Below are 17925 nucleotides of genomic sequence, written 5' to 3'. Positions count from 1 at the left end.
ATTTTCTGTAATATGCAACACACAAAAAAACACACATTTACTAATCTGATTGCAGGAAAACATTTATTGAAACTGAATTACATTACAATGCGTGATTAAGTTGTAAAATTTCATCTCCAGATAGCTGAAAAGAAAAAAAAACAAGAATGAAAAGAAGTAAATCCAAGCAAAAGGACATTAAAAATGCTTAAATGATACTTAACAAAGATGTTGCAACAGCAAACTTACCCAAACTATATGGCTTTCCCCAATCATGGAGATGCTAAAATAAAATGGGAAATATTTCTACAGTGCATGTCTCCCACCATGTGTATTGCACTACTGACAAGCATAAAGGTGAGTGTGCCCTTATTGTTCTTAAAAGTTAAATAAGATGAGCATGAATGTCTGCAGCCGAATTTATTTCTGCAATAAGAACTGGTCTCCCGTTGGATGCCATGTGGAAAAGTTTAATAAACAAAACACCATGACTGACACTTTCACCTAGAGCTTTCCCTAAAGTAGTAAAATGACTGGTTTCACCAGGTTCACGAGGCCAGTTATTTTCGTTCAATTCTTTTTTTCGTTATAGAAAGCACCCCGTTGTCAGACTGTGTGTGTATGTCAGAACCTTTTTTGTAAGTTGCACACTAGGATAGGTTCTTATGAGAGAATATACAGGGTGTCCATAAAGTCTCTTTACAACTTCAAGCTTTTATTCCAAACAAATATGAAAAGATAATTAAATGAAATTTGTCACATAGTATGAAGTTTTTTTTCATAACTTAATAAACCTCAATATGGGCACCATTGGTTGCACGAAGGACGTCAAGGCGAAAATCAATTTCGTGCCATGTCCGATCTAGCATAGCCTCATCAATGGTGGCAATGGAATCAGTGATCCTTTGTTTGAGGTCAGTAATGTTCCGTACATTTGTTCGATACACAGTGTCTTTAACGTAGCCCCATAGAAAGAAATCTAGGGGCGTTATGTCTGGTGAACGAGGTGGCGAGGGAATAGGGCCATCCCGTCCAATCCACCTACCGGGAAATGTTTGGTCCAGGAAGTCACGAATATTTAATCCCCAATGTGGGGGTGCACCATCCTGTTGGTAAAGGACGGTTGGTTGAAGGTCAGCCAGTTGTGGTGTCACATATTCAGTCAAAAGGTCAAGGTAAACATTGAAGTAATTGTTTGCTCCGCAAAGAAAAATGGACCAGTGATTCGATTGAACATCAGTCCACACCACACATTAACCTTTGGACTGTCTCATTTGAGGTTCATTGTCGCATGGGGGTTTTCTGAGTCACAGATTCTCGCATTGTACGTGTTCAGTTTACCGGAAACATGAAATGTTGCCTCACCAGTAAAACACACTCGGTTGAGGAACATTGCATCCTCCGATATTCGATGAAGCATGTTCACTGCAAATGTTTTGCATTTCGGTTTATCATTGGGCTTGATGGCATGCAACAGTTGCACTTTATACGCAATCAATCGCAGGTTGTGGTGTAGGACCTTGTGCACTGTTGATCGTGGTAGCTGTAACTGTCTGGCAGCAGTGTGAATGGATTTCTGTGGAGAATAAACAAAGGCTTGTCTTACACGTTTGATATCTTCCTCTGATACTCATTTTCTTCCACTTCTTGCTTTATCCAAAATTGTACCGGTCTCCATGAATTTCCTGTGACATTCACGAATTGATGGACATGCTGGTGGTTGTTTCCCATACCTAGTCCTGAAGTTTCGCTGAGTCTGAGTGTCAGATTTTGTTTCAATGAACCATGCCACACATTGTGCCTTTTATTGCGGAGTGGGCATTTTTCTTTCGAGGACCTCTCTTTCTTCACAATGTTACCCAAAATACACAAATTGACTATTAGTACAAAATTTAATAGTAAACGAGTACAATAAAAAAAAGTTCACTCAAATATCTCATCATTTGCATTTGTAGTGAATTTTTGAAGTTGTAAAGGGATTTTATGGACACCCAGTATTATAAGATAAATGAGGCTACTAACCTTCAATTCATCATTCCAGTCTAGTGCACTGAAATGAAAGATAAATAAGGATAAGTGAGAAAAACTCATAAATATTAAATTATTACAGGAAATGTTAAAATACAAGGTGTCCGAGAAATATAAATACACTTTATTCATAGTATTTTAAGTTGTTGTCTTTTTCATATTTCCAATTCCAATTTCAAGTTTTAGTATAAGTGATGACTTAATCTTTTGTGTATGGGTGGTAAAGGTGTCTTACCAGCACTATGTTCCAGCAATTAACATGCCGTTTCTTCAAAACTACACATAATATTTCAGTTCTGTTTTTTTGTTCATTTATATATACACAGAGGTTGTTTCCGATCTATTGTGACGAAATTGCACACCTCTTGCAGCACCACCAAATGGGAAGAGAACGAAGCTGCCAGTTGTGTGGGCACGTTGGACCGTTGACTGTGCGTGACAGGTGTGGTCAGTGCGTATCAGGAAGAATACCGCCGAAAATCAGTGCATGTTGGGAGGGTTACATATCTGCACTTTCCGACGTAAACTACAGTGATAGTGCCATTATAAAACTGTGCAACGAGCGTGGATTCACTGTGTCCAAAAATGGCATATCACGGGTGTTGAAAGGGGCAGGTAAGGCGAGGCGTGGGATGATTCCTGTGGGGCAGAAACAGGCCAACCCCCGGCGTGCTACTTGCCACACTCCAGCTACAATTTAGGATGCCCGGACGCTGGTCATCAGGGAGAATCCAGCCACACAGAGAAGTATCGCGAACTTGCTACAAAATCACTGAAGACAGTGTACACCATCATTCACCGCAATTTGGGTTTGGAAAAGCGACGTAAAGGGCATGTTCATAAACTCAAAACAAGGTGTCAAGTCACACATCTCGCTCAACCTGCCTCTTCCTCCAAAAAAATGCCAGATGAAACTGGAATTCGTACCATTCCTTTCACAGACATTCCAGTGAAGTCACCTGATGCCTCACCGATGGACTTTTGCACCTTCAACCTACTGAAATAAGCCTTGTCTCACAGGAGACCCCGCACCATTGAAGGGCTATGGAAAGCCTGTCAGGAGGAGTGGTTGAGGCTGGGCATGACTACACTTCGTGCCAGTCTCCTTCAGTGGAAACTTCGCTGTCAGGCAATTACCAAGATGCAGGGCCACCAAATACAGCACTCTCACAGGTGGCGACATGGTTTCTCTTAAAGTAGGTGCAATTTGCACCATAGATTGGTAACAACCTGTGTATATGAAGATATGACATACTTGAATCATAAAACAATATATCCATTGTAATTATTATTAACAACCGGAGTTTGAAAAATGTTGATTTTCCCCTTCAACATTTGATGGGATAGATTTTATAAATGGGCTATTTACCCTTCAACCATCATCTTTTGCTGATATGATTTACATGTAATAACGAAAACAAAAGAACATGATAATGTGTGGCAATTAGGTGTACAGCGGGAAATGCCAATTTTTAAAATTACCTAGAAATTATGGTTTTCTAAATTTGGCATGTTTCGTATATTTTTTTCGAAATTGGGATATCTGCCTTACATATCCTCAAAAAGTGCTTCCCTGCAAATTTGGTTCATCAATTATGCATAGAGTCGACGTTAGAAGCAATTTTTTCGGAATGTTTGTTGTAAGCTGGCAAACTGCTTTACTTATACATTGTTATTATTTTTTTTACCCAAGAACTATCAGCCTATTTTCAGTGCAACTTCACATGGTTGTAGGAATGTACCACTGCTACATACTACGTTTTTCTCATTCACTTTGGTGTATTGTGGTGGCCATAGGGGCATGCTAAACACCATTATTTTTTGTATAATTTCAATTTTTCTTCTTCTTTCTGTAACTTTCATTATTGTGAGGTACAATATGTAAATTTCACATTACTAAAAGCCCTTTTATTCTGAGAAAACGAGAGATTTCTCTCTACCACAATTAGTTCTAGAGCTACAATTTTTTGTACATCACAGAAAGTTTGATAACATGTTCTAGAAAAGCCCCATTCTGAGAGCCTATACAAGCGGTCTGCCGAAGGTGCATATGAAGTTCTTAGACCTCCCTGACAGGACAATGGTTAACACTTGTCACCTTGTAATCAAAGGGTCCCAGTGGTAGATCACAGTGGTTTGGCTCATGATTATCTTAATCATGTAGAAAGCATTTTTAAACAAACTTCGCCGAATTTCAATTTCTTAGGGAGAATTTACACCGAAGAGACACGCGACAAGCGACACGAGACTTTCACACCGAAGAGACAAGATGCACGCGGCAAGTGACACTTGTTTCTTGCTCAGTTCGCATGATGATACCGATATAATTGCATTAATCAGTTTTTAGTCAGCCGAAAATAACTTAACAAGAGACATTGTTACATATAAATCGCGTTGTAAAATTTGTGCAAGTTATTGAAACTCGGTAGAGGCATGTTGTGCCTGAGAAACCGAGAAATAATATGCACTCACCTCAAACTGTATATGCTAGACTTTCCAGTCTGGATAAAGTGAAGACCTAAACACTAGAGAAATGATTCTCAACCTTCTTGAAACCATGACCTGTTTTTTTTTTTAAGTCAATGCCCTTAGCCCAAGAATTTTCCTCATAAATACCTTTCCAGTATTTAAGATTTTATGCGTGAATTAACATGTACCATGAAATTAAATATTGAAAAATAAATTATAGCATAATCATAAAGAGTAATAATAGTTTGATTACATGTAGAATTGTTGACAAATATAAAAATATGAATGACGAAGTGGTAATGCCGTCTCCTGGCAATTAAGTGATCCCAGTTTTGATACCCGGTTAAGGCACCGGGCAGATCCAGTTCTGATTAGTCTATTTGTGTCTCGTAAAATGGACTTAAAAAACGAAAACTCACAACTCAAATATTGGATTGTGTTATTTGTCAACCACTTTCAGCAGAACCTTTCACAGCTCAGTATAGTTGATACGAGGGCCCGGCAGTTGAGAAACAATGCACTAGACTATTTTACCACGTTGACTAATCTATTTTGGACTAAAGTGCTTCTATGAGCTGGCTTTTTAAAATAAAAGCAATCACATCCTAAATACCCAAAACATGGCCTCTTTACACGATGTTGAAAGAAAATTACAGCAGATAACTGCATCAAAAAACTTGATAAAGCGAATAGAACGTTGTGTTTAAATCTTAAAACATTGTGAACAATAAACTGAGGTGACACGATGCAGGGTATTGAGAAAACGGCACAGTCCGAGCGACACGCAAGCGACATGAGACACGTGCAGCTTGTCGTGTCGCTTTGGTTCGAAAGGTTCAATTGATTACTGAGTGTTCGCTTGCAGCAGCGTGTCGAGTGTCTCTTCGGTGTGAATTCTCCCTAAATTTCTAAATTCTAATACAGATAAAACTACTTAAGTTGGGACAGGATTAGTTCTTCCATGAAATATGAAATTATAGCTTAGTCTTGTGTTAAGAACACAGAATACAAAGATATTACCTGTTGACACGACACTTCGATTTGGTTTTGACCAGCCACGAGTGTTCCTAGATTTCAGAACCACATCATAATCTCCTGGTTTCAAGTTTCGCAATTTGTGGCTCACATTGTAAACATTCCTTTTGTTTCTTCTGATATGGTGTGTGGATTCATGTTCCCATGTGCTACCACCCTGAAAAAGAATCGGGTGTATGCATTTCTTGAAAGATGTTATTAAATTAAATAAGTATTTAATGAACATTAACTAGACAGCTATTGTAATTAGAACTGGCCCAATACATTTTACCTCTACTGGTGCTCTTGTCCAATTCCTGTTGGCATTTATTTATTCTTGTCCAGGCATTTGTTGATTAGAAATACTATAAATACTACTTTACATCCCTCAGTGTAGATTGTACATCTACCATAAAGTTTGCTAAAGACAAGGAGTTACTGAAGTACATTTCTTAATAATGAAATAAAAAAAAAGAAGTTTTTTCTTCTTGTGTTGTGTGTCATCATCATCATCCTTTGCCGTTTCCTGTCTCTGGCTGCCCGACCCTGTGGCCGAGTGGTTAGCACATCGTGCTGCGACGCCAAGGGTCCCGGGTTCGAATCCCGGTCGGGCTTGGTTGTTTGTGAATGTCCATTCATCAATTTCATCACTCATCCCTATCTTCGCAAATTAGCCAAGAGGCACAAAACGCGAAGTAAAATAAACTAAATCAATCAATCAATCAACCTGTCTCTGGCTGGGTCGGCATAGAAGTCAAGCCTCTCCATTTTTTCCTGGTCTTCCACCACTCCTCTCTTTCCACGATGTTCCAATCTTGTCCTCTTCTCCTAACACTCTCCACTATTTGCTCTTTCCACCGACATCTTGGTCTCCCCCTTGGCCTTATTCCCACTCCTTGTGCGTGGTAAGCTCTTACTGGTAGTCTTTCTGCATCCACCCTCTTCATGTGGCCAAACCATTTCATCCGTGCCTGATCTATCCTGTCCTGAAGCTTCACCATCCCCACTGTCTGTCGGATCTCCTCATTCCTTATTCTATCCCTTCTAGTCTTCCCCAATATAACATTTGGGCTGAAATGTTCGTAGGCTAACATAGTAAAAAATATTTTTTTGACAAAATTCGATTTTATTATTCAATATAGTTGCCTTCGAGGGCGATACAACAATTATAGCGGTCATACAATTTTTCGATGCCATTTTTATAGTACGATTTCTCTTTAGTCTCAAAATAGGCCTCAGTTTCGGCGATTACCTCTTCATCAGTGCTAAATTTCTTTCCAGCGAGCATTCTTTTAAGGTCAGCAAACAGGAAAAAGTCACTGGGGGCCAGATCTGGAGAATATGGTGGATGGGGAAGCAATTTTATTACGGTTGAATATCGCTAAACATTGCTCCTAATCATCAAAACGTTGTTGCTTTTGATCGATTGTGAGCACGCGCGGCACCCATTTTGCACACAGCTTTCGCATGTTCAAATATTCATGCACAATATGTCCAACACGTTCCTTTGATATTTTTAAAGTCTCAGCTATCTCGATCAACTTCACTTTACGATCATTTAAAATTATTTTGTGGACTTTTTTGATGTTTTCGTCGGTAACAGCCTCTTTGGGGCGTCCACTGCGTGCATCGTCTTCGATGCTCATTTCGCCTCGTTTAAATTTAGCAAACCACTTCTCAACGGTTGATTTTCCTGGTGCAGAGTCCGAATAATGTTTATCAAGCCAAGCCTTGGCTTCAACAGTATTTTTTTTTTTTCGCCAAAAAGCAATGCTTTATTAACACACGAAATTCTTTTTTATCCATTTTTTCACAATAACAAAAGCTGCTTCACTCACAATGCTATATCTCACGAACTAATTATTAACTATTAACTGTGAAATTTATACATGTATCTTTTGAAGGTTAGTACTAAGTAAAAATCACATGGATTTAATTCTAGTAACGCCATCTATGAGTCAGCCTACGAACTTTTCAGCCCAACTGTTACTCCTTAAAAATTTCATCTCCAGTGCCTGCATCTTTCTTTTGTCTGTTTGTGTCCTTGTCCAAGTCTCTGCTCCGTATGTAATTATTGGCTCATAGTATGTGTTATATATTACTAGAGGCACATATTTTTGGTAAATAAGAAAGCAAAATTTCGGTACAAAAACAGTAGATTTCGGGTTCAAAAGCGGTAAATAAAATAAAATTTCGGTGTTATAGCGGTGAATAATCTCATCAAAAGTGCTATATAAAATGATATTTGGTTTTAAAATTGTGAATATAATCCTAAATTTGATTTAAAAACTGCACTTATTACACAAAATAAACTTATCCCTTCTAATAGCACATTTATGTAGTTACCAGAGTATTAAGTTTATTCCTGTGTAAAGGGGTCCATTTTTGATTCTCAAATATTTACAGCAGAATTAATCAATTTTCCATGAATTGCATATCTCACAGGATACTTCAGACTTCAGAAAGTGTTACATTGGTATATAAACGGTAAATTTGGTGTTTAAGAGTAAATTTCGCATTTTGCAGTTCATTTTGCAATATTTCGTGACAAAACAGGGTAGAAAAATGCACCTCACACCTTTCAGAAACATGAAAAATGAACATTACAGCATGTTATTTCATAATTCATGTTTTCGTCAATAACGAAATTTGCATGTCTCTATATATTACCTTCTTACATTTCATAGGTACATCCCTGTTCCATATTAATCTTCGAACACTTTGATATAGTCCACCACCCATTTGTCCTCTTCTGTTTACCTCCTCATCTATTCTTCCACTTCTCTCAATTATTCTTCCTAGATATTTGAAACTCTCCACTACCCTCAACTTCTCCGTGTCCATCTTTATTCTTGGTTCATTTCTGGCTCTGTTTCTTGTTGTTATTAGCAGCTCTCCCTTTTCTGCACTAAATTTCATCCCTGCTCTTCTGATTTTCTCATTCCAACCATCATGCTGTTTCTGTACTACTTCTTCCATGTTTCCCCATATTACTAAGTCATCAGCGAACAACAGGGCTTTCATCTCTTCCTCTCCTCTCTTCTTCCCCACCTCTTCATTAATTGCATCCATTGTAATTATGAAAAGCAGTGGGGAAAGAGCACTTCCCTGTTTTAGTCTATTACTTATACTGAACCACTCTGTTCTTTCACTGGTGTCTTCACCCAGCTCTGGTTAGCCTTGTATGTGCTCTACACTCTACACATTATCTCTTCCTCTTTACATTCCTTTCTGTGACCCTTCCTGAATATGGGAACTATTAGTCCCTTTGTCCAATCTCTTGGCACTTTTCTCTCTTGCCACACTGTTGTCAACACTCTGTACAGCCACTGTACACCAATCACTCCTGCTCCTAGTATCATTTCCACTGGCACTTCCGTCTATTCCAGTTGCTCTACCTCTCTTCATCCTCTTCAGTGCTACCTCCACTTCTTTTCGTGTGAGATTCATTTTTCCATTCCGTTTTCTTTTTCCTTCACTTCTTCATGTTCATTTCCTTTTTTCATGTTCAGCAATTTCTCAATGATTTCTTCACATTCTCCTCATTTCTTCATCCTCTTCTACAATGTTTCCCCTTTCATCCCTTAGCTTACAGTTGTCTCTTTCTCTTCTCTCTCTCACTAATCCATACAATACTTTCTTGTTCACATCTACATCTTCTTCTAGCACTTTGGCCCATTCTTCCATCCACTTTCTTTTTTTCCTCCTTTTACTACTGTTCTTGCATCTTTCTTCTTTTCCACGTACTCTTTTCATACATTTTGTGATTTACATTTAAACCATTTTCTAAATCCATAATTTTTGTTTTTCACTAGCTCTAGTGCTTTCATTCCACCATGGTGTTTCTTTCTTCTTTCTTTTCTCGTGCTGCGATGCCAAGGGTCCCGGTTCGAATCCCGCTCGGGCTTGGTTGTTTGTGAATGTCCATTCATCACTTTCATCATTTCATCACTCATTCCCATCTTCACAAATTAGCCAAGAGGCACAAAACGCGAAGTAAAATAAACAATCAAAATCAAAATCTTCTTTCTTTTCTTGCTTGTCCTTCCACATATCTTTTCGGCTGCCTCTACTAGTGTGTTACAGTAAAATTGTAAGAGTTTTACACCACTGAAAGTTCAATTATTGGCAACAACTTTAAATGTGCAACTTCATTTTGTAGATTGAGAATGTGTAATTTATTCCTTGGATAATCTAATTTTTTTATATTTTGACTGTCTTTAGTTTCCATGGTGATGCATGGTATTCGTGATGGTGGATGATGGTACTCATGAGATCTTTGATTGCTACCCACGTGTGCACAAATGAGGGATTCTACAAGTTATGATACCTCAAACGTACTCTTGTAGGTTGAGCTATATATGGCAATAGTCTGGAAAAAGTGGAGGAACCCATGCCTCCTGTGAGCTATAATATAGAAATCATATAAGTTCAAACTATATATACAGGGTGTACGAGAAGTGAACTGAAATGGTGAAAGATACGCAATACTAGAAGCAAAAAACTAAGTCTCGGTAAACATGGGAATGCAAACGAACTGTGTGTGAGATAATTGCAATGTATGGTTATGACTGACTTGTTTGTACAGTTCCATGTGTGAGGTGCCACAGTCCTACTTAGTAACAAATAACAGAATTAAAATATTCACCTTGTTAGACATTACTGTTGCTTTTATTACCAAGAACTATTGTGTTGTACAGTATGTTATGTGTGCAGCAGGGTTCAGTTTTAAACAAAGAAGCCTCGGAGAGCACGGAGAGCACAAGGAGACAAGCGTACGATATGTACAAACAATCAAGTCAGTGGCAGATCGTAAACATACAAGTGGTTTGTTTGTGACCCCATGTTTACTGAGACCTTTTTAATTCTACTATTTTTGTTTCGTGTACTTTTCAGTTTGCGCTATCACTTCTGGTACACCCTGTGTATATATAAAGGAAATAGGAAATACTCACCATGAAAATCTTTTAAATTTTCATGGCTGCATCTTCAGACATAGATGTAAGGGAGTGAAATTGAAGTAAGTGTTCAACCTTCAAGAAACTTTTTTCTCTTGCCAGGCATGTCGAAATGTGTGAGTGGTAGGTTGGGGGTAGGGGGAATGGAAAGGAAGAGTAACTGAAGGACTTCACTCAAGTAATGGGGTATGGTTGGTCTCTTCCAACATGTTTGTACCGAGGTGTTGTTGGACGATTGCTACTTGGAAGCAGTCATTTGTGGCTGTTGGCATGGGCAATGATTTACCCTGGGAGAAACATCCACAGCCCTCAATCTCAGGATCAACAACCCCTGCTCCTCCACCCAAAACCTTGATTTCCATGTCACCGCCTTCCCTCCTTCCAACTAGGCCAGAACCAAGGGGATACAATATGGTCAGATGAAACACAGCTGTATGGAATCACCCTGCAAAGCACCCCCTGTCCTGCTCCAAACCTTTTTAATAAAGACCAACTTGCAGATGCATATCTTTGGTAATAAAGCGGGTGGGATACCTGTGAATTCTTGTATGATATCTTGTGTTCCAGAACAGGGAAAGAACTTTCTACTCTCCAGTCCAGTCGCAATCCTTGTCCATCATCTACCGCAATTGCGTGCTTCAGCGTTATAGAAATTCCAGATCCTGGGAAGAGAAGACAATTCATTGTAACTTCACAACGTTCTTCTTAAAGAAGCAATGTATTGTGCTTCATGTCATAATAATGCCTTTTTATATCAATAATTGTTTGGTGCTAAGTTTTTCTATTCATAGAATATAATACAAAAACTACAAAGATTCATCAGATGAATACTGTGAAGGCTTAAGAACTGGGTGACAGCATCTGAACACTATGAAATAAATGGCTGTCATTTTTACAATTGACATATACATATAGTCAAATAGCCAATGAAGGCAGTGTCAGCTTCTTTTAACTCTTTTAGTTTTCCCTCTTCCTCTATTTCTCCCTTTACAATGCAGACGAGAAACCTGCAAAATGTCTGAAAAGATTATTTATAATTCAATAGAAGGTGTTGGAACATTGCATAGGGTCATAAATAATAATTCAGTTTTTTCAGAATTAATAAATTTCCTTCCTTTGGCACCATATTAAAAGTATTCCAATAAAAAAATAAATTTTATTAATTGGAATTGAAGTATGGGGTAAATAAGGTACTGCTATGCTACCGTATCTTGATGTAAGTTCTAATTTCTCAATCTACAACAATTATTTAATATGGAATTTAAGACAAAGAAAAAACAAATTGTGTTTCTCGATAAATTTCAGTTGTTGCTAAACTCAACAGTTAGATCTTCCATGCACCAAATATCTGAACCTCAAATCGGAGGCAAAGTGATGTTAAAGCAACAAAGTTCTTATCACAGAGAAATTCTTTTCTTACCCTGTAACTCTGTAGACCCAGGCTGTGCTTCTCCTGTTTGTATGGGTGCTGGTTGTGTTGGCTCGACCCTTGGAGCTGAAACATATCAAAGCAGCTTTTTAAATTCAATACTACATGTTGGATGCAGCAATAAACAAAATTAAAATGCCTCACAGATGCTGTTGAAGGCAGTTTTACACATTAGAAAGAGAAAAGATAAAATCAAACATCCGAGAATACAGCTTTTTATAGAGAGAATTTCTCTTAGATCCAAAGTAAACAAATAAAAGAAGTGAATGTGTGACACATGCAGTGGCACAGTGTGAAGTACGTATTTTACCTTGATTCTCATTTGTGCCTGTTAGCCTTTTGTAGTGTGGTGTGTTTTGTGGTGTGGGGAAGGAGGGTGGGTATGCATGTTACATGTTCACGTTTTTTTACTTGCCTGTAATTATCATCATCAATCCATAAAACCCAGTACTGTGTGATATTGCGAAGCCATACAATATTCCGGGACAAACATGTGGTATTTTTCATTACCAATGAGGCTCGTACCAGTGTACAGCCTCAACGGTGCATGCTACGTTGAAAATTCAAGCACTTTAGATTGAAACTAACCTATTTCCAACAGCTTTCCCCTCTTTACATTTTTCACTATGTGCACTAATAACGGAGTTACCTATGGGACCGGACTTTTTGAATCACTCTGTATTTCTAATAACTGGGAATGTAAACATAGCTTCATTTACGTTAATTTAAAATATATTGTATTTCATTTCTGTTAGACTTTTACTTTTGAATTATAGTAATTTGTCTATCAAAATCTCTTATCATGCATTACCTAATCTACTGTTAACTACCCTAACCTAACCTAAATCTAACCTAACTCCAGATCCCATTGGCGTCCCATTTTGAAATTTTGTAGAGTTATTGAGTTATAGTATATGTATGACATATTTTTTTAAAAAAAATTTAAAGAACCCGTTTTTGAGAGAATGGCTACCAAAGTTTTCTTAACACCACCTTCAATTGTTTTTTTTTATGCTGACATAAGCATGCTAAATTTCATGTGAAGAGCCCTTCAAAACCTTTCCGACACAGAATCACTTCTATATGGCAATTTAAAGTTAACAAGATGTTGAAAAAAAATGGTCAAAATCGCACAGTTGCAACACTGTAATTCTGGAAATACAAAAGATATGGATCTACAACTTTGCATATTTTCCTACCCCTGGTGGCCCTTTCAGTATGCCAAAATGTAAGATTGAGGACCTTGTTGATTTGACATGGAATGACCCTAATGAAAAATCAGAATACATAATATACAGTAGGGGTAATAATAAAGTACCGATAAAATATATGTACTCTAACATACATCAGCTGCCACTGTCGGACATGAAAATTCAAGCCTCATGGTCAAATGTAGCCAGGGTGCTGTTGGCATGTTGGATTGATGCTCTCTGCCTAGGATTACAACATTTTATGCTTTTACATTATTATTTTATACTTGATAATTTTTGATACATTATTTTATATTTTTCTTTAAATTCTGCAGAATTCGTAAGATGGATTTTTTTGAACACCGAAAGTTTTATTTTTCATAAATCAAGTCACATTTTTTCATCAGTTATAGATGTTCTCCACTTTCATTAAATCTAAAAACAGACCTGTGCACTACTTCCTTATGAAACTTATTTAAACTGGTTATGTTCTCTATTTTGTAGTGTTTCCATGATGTGTTGAAGTGGGCTTCATTTCCTTCTGCATTAAGCTCTTTTAATGCTTTGAACCAGGGGCGATTCCTCCATGTAGGAAGTGAGGAACTTCCTACAGTTCATTTGTACTTATTCCGAGTTCTGTACTTTTTAGGAGTTTAATGTGTGTTATAAAATTATGAGTGCAATGTACGTGCAATTGACTAGATTACCTACTGTTAAAAGTTGAGGAAGTGAAGGGAGGGGTGCCGAGGACCGAGGAACCAGCAAATATTTCCTCAATCACCAATGCCAACCCGGGGTTCGATACCCGGTGGAGGCACAAGTAGTTCAGATCCCACTTTAAACTGTAGGTCTAGTTCCGATTAGCCTTACTGTGCATAAAGTGGACTTAAAACACCAACTCTATCAATCAATCAATCAAAACCAATGCCAACCCCAGCCAAATGGTACTATACCAAGTACAGTTTGACCTTTGTTGGCACTTAGGACCCTATTCTAGGCATCATGGTAAAATCTACCGTAATCTGCAAATGCCAGTCCCTGGGAGAGGGAAATCGAATTCAATGGAATATGTTTTCAGGATATATAAATAATATTATGTCGAAATCTTATTTATACTTCATCAGCGGACATGTTTCAAACGAAAGGGAGTATGCCGATCCAGAGGCAAGCTTTTTTTACAACCATGCCACGATCCATCCTCTATCTTTTCTTCATCCTGCTCGATTTAGTTTGTCAGGAGATTTTATGGTAGGAAATTGGTAGAATGTTGGGGGTAAACAATTTTCTCAAATCTTTTTAAGTTCTATGTTGAACCCATGTCATTTGTTGTGCAATTTTAAACAATTTTGGGGGAAAATTTACACTATTACATAACTGTTAAGAATAAGTAATGCAAGTTCAAAACTCTAGAAAAGTAGATGCAGAATTACAATTATCTGAAAAAAGTAATTAATAATAAATCCTAACACAATTTAGAAACATTTAGTATAATTTCGAAATTTAAGCAGCACTTTTTGTTATTGTGAATCCACTCAACACCAGGGAGGAAGAAGATAATCGAAATTCTTAAAAAATCTGAAATATCGTCAATGTTATTTTTGTCGGTTTTTATAGGTACACATTTAAATATTTCATAGTTCAAAGTGAGGAGCAAGCGTACCTTGTCCTACCTTGAGCATGGGCCTGCAGCTATGTAAAGGATAGTACAAGCAATACGTGTGAATGTAATTGAACACATTTTTCAAACCTTCCTCGGTTTACCATAACATCTTCCTACACTCCCAAAAAGTCACGAGTAGCCACTGCTTTGAACACTTGTTCTGCCCATGCCACATGCATCTCACATCAGCTTTTGAACTTGTTTGAAATTATTTAAATTATGATTTTGACACTGTAGTTTACTACACAGCTTCCAAGTTCTGTGACTTTTAACAAGTATTAGTGCTCTACAGTTCTAGGAAAAATTCAACTTTTGTCTCACCTCTGAGAGATACTACAATAATTACTACTATAAGTACGATCACCGGTCATTTTGATGGGTACAGTTTATAGATATATACGTCTACAAGCAATAGCAGAATCAAAGTGCAAGTGAATCTTTGTTCATCTTTGCTCATTGTTGTTCGTCTAATGGACATATTTTCAATTTGAATGTTAATTCAGATTGGTCAATGAATTATCTAGAGAAAACATTGGTATCCTCCATTTGCTTACTGTATGACTCAGTTCAGTGTCCAATTTGTCGTCCGAACGTGGCTTACCAGATTGTGATGTACCTCGTTACCTCCGTGATTTGTCAGATGTCAAATCTCAGGGAGAGGACAATATTTATGAAGATGGTAAGTTCAGAGCAGATAATGGCAATGCCGGAGTAGGTTTTGATTATATAGCAGTGGCGATTTCTCTGGGTGTGTAAGTCGTGTGTCAACGGCCAAAGGAAAATGAAATAAAGAAGAAAGTATCTGTACTTTTATAAATTACGATTTTGAGCATTTTTCTTTAATTGTCAGTTTCGAGCACCCGGTAGTTTACGAACGCGGCGCAGCGTGCAGTTGTTGTCAGGCAGGCAGATCAGTCCCGCACTGCCAGGGCGTTGGAGTGGAAATACAACGTCTTACCACTGCCAAAACATAGGATGACCGGGGATGCGCACCCTGCAACCTCCACCATGGTTAGCTTCTCAAGGCGTTGTATTTCTTCCCAACGGTTTGGCTTTCATTCACCCCGCGTTCCGTGTTGTTTTGCTCGTGATTGTTGTGCATTATTTTTTAAACGTGTGGTGTGAAGTGATGTGATTATTTTAAGATGGAGAATAGTGAAAGTGTTGTGCAAAACTATTTAAATGATTCCTTTTCTTCGCTTTTGTATTCAGAGAAGAAACAAGTGATTGACAATGGTCGACCATGTCCGAATCTCATGATGTCAACATATGTTAAAGGAAAAAAGTGGTGTTGGAGAAGGTTTTGAGAGACATTTTCGAAAAGAACTCTATAAAATTTCAGACTGGCTTTGCGAGTGTGATGTGGTGAATAAATTTTACTGTTGAACATGTTCATTATTCTTACGGGAGTGCAGGATCCCGAAAAGTCGGCACCAGGATCGGGAAAAAAATTTCCTGTCCCGATCCCGACTTCGGAAAATGACTTCCAGACTTTTTCTGGATCCCGAGCAGTCGGGAAATATCGAATGGTCATTGTAAAAAGTTGTTAATTCTCGATGTTTTCGGCATTGCAAATGTCTGGAACTTATCGGAAATTCTTAGTTTTTGTATCAGAAATGCAAAAACAATCACTTAAGGTGAAAATGACGTGTAGAATTCGATTTTTCAAGAGCTTCGCAAAATTTCGAACTTTTCCCGTTCCAAAAATATCCTGACTTTGTCGGGAAATTGAGAATTTTTCCTGTCCCGAATGTCGGGATTTAAAAAATATCCCGTCCCAACTTTCGACTGAAAAAGGTGTTTGGAATTATCAAGGGTATGCAGATTTGAATCATCTTAATACTGCAGTGAAAAAACACAGTGAGTCTGAATTGCATCTTTCTAGTTTCTTTAAAGTTAGTAGTTTTGTTGCCACCCCTACTAGAATTGACGGTCTTTTGGATACACAATGAAAAAGTAAAAAAGAAAAGGAAAATATTAAAGAGGTTGATTAACGCCGTCTACTATTTAACAAAGCAAGAACTGCCGAGGCCATGAGGAAAATGCAGCCTCTCTAAATAATGGCAATTACATGGAATTCCTTATTGCCAGTGCCGAGTTTGATCCCTCATTAAAAGAACATTTATTAAATTCTACAGTTTTTCGCGGTACTTCGGCAAGCATTCAAAATTATTTAATAAATTCAGTTTCGATGTTCTGAGAGATGAAATCTACAATGAAATTCAAAACACAGACTTTGTGGCTATCATGGTCGATGAAACATCAGACATTAGCAATAAATCTCCGGTGTCAACGATGTTACGTTTTTTTTCGGACTCACAGAAAAAAGTCATTGAAAGATTTCTTGGGTTTCATGACATGAGCGCCGATAAAACTGCAGGAGCTCTTTTAAGTCACGTGACTGAAATAATGGATAAATATAAGTGTGGGGATAAATTAATTGCTCAGACATACAATGGATCTTCTGTAATGAGTGGTCAGTTGAATTATCTCCATCGAGAAACCATTACTTTATAAGCTGCGAGAAGGGGATAAATCCAAATTTTATGAGGCGGTGATCAGCGCATTTCTCTCTAAAGAAAGAAGAATAGAGCTCGAATTCAAGTAACTGTAAGTAATGAGCAGTTGATTTTTCAAAATTTACTTTTTGGAAGGATAAATTAAGGGTAAGGGGAAAAACCGGGAATGTGCATTTTAGCGATTTTTCATTTTTATGTCCACGGTGATTTTTGTAGGAGTGATGGGAGTTCCACCAACCCCTCTGGTTGCAAACTGCTGCTTTAAAAATTCTCCTTGCTTGTCCTTACCCTTCAAAAATATTAATATTTTAAATGAAGTATTTACTTCATTTAAAATAATTTGTAATTTAATGTTTTTCTAAATATTTCTAAATTTACACAAAAAATGTTCGGAGAAAATGAGTAATATTGGGTCACAGAAATGAGAGGGGGAGCGGTTAACATTCCTTCTTTGACAACGCCTTAAGTTCAGGGTCAGGAGACGCCACTGTTATATAGTACCTACAAACTTGTCTGCAAATTATTCTTTAGATGAAGATGTGCAAGATGATGACAATATATGTGATTGTTGGCAGATTGGAATCCTTTCCAAGTGAAGTGTTTGTGTATTTCTAATTTTTGTGATAGAATAAGGAAATTAATTTTTTCAAAAATAAGTTATGTAAATGGACAGGAAAAA

At 37.6% G+C, this 17925-nt stretch overlaps 1 protein-coding gene across 3 annotated transcripts in view; it reads right to left on the bottom strand.

Annotated features, from left to right (window-relative positions):
* Window positions 1-36: 36 nt before the first annotated feature.
* Window positions 37-17925, bottom strand: part of LOC145997142 (uncharacterized) — an 89132-nt gene continuing 71243 nt past the window's right edge. For all 3 annotated transcript variants that reach the window (XM_083133789.1, XM_083133798.1, XM_083133808.1), the window contains 5 exons: window positions 11869-11943; window positions 10983-11110; window positions 5497-5668; window positions 2002-2029; window positions 37-124 (listed from right to left, as the gene is read on the bottom strand). In XM_083133789.1, coding sequence (XP_082989915.1) covers window positions 2022-2029; window positions 5497-5668; window positions 10983-11110; window positions 11869-11943 — 383 coding nt within the window. In that variant the 3' untranslated portion in view covers window positions 37-124; window positions 2002-2021. The remainder of the gene's footprint in view (window positions 125-2001; window positions 2030-5496; window positions 5669-10982; window positions 11111-11868; window positions 11944-17925) is intronic.

This window comes from Lepisma saccharinum, chromosome 1 (assembly GCF_977018435.1).
Source record: "Lepisma saccharinum chromosome 1, izLepSacc3.1, whole genome shotgun sequence".
Classification (NCBI taxonomy): Eukaryota; Metazoa; Arthropoda; class Insecta; order Zygentoma; family Lepismatidae; genus Lepisma; species Lepisma saccharinum.
Note: the sequence above shows the minus strand (reverse complement) of the source record. Positions and strands in the feature narration are given on the sequence as shown.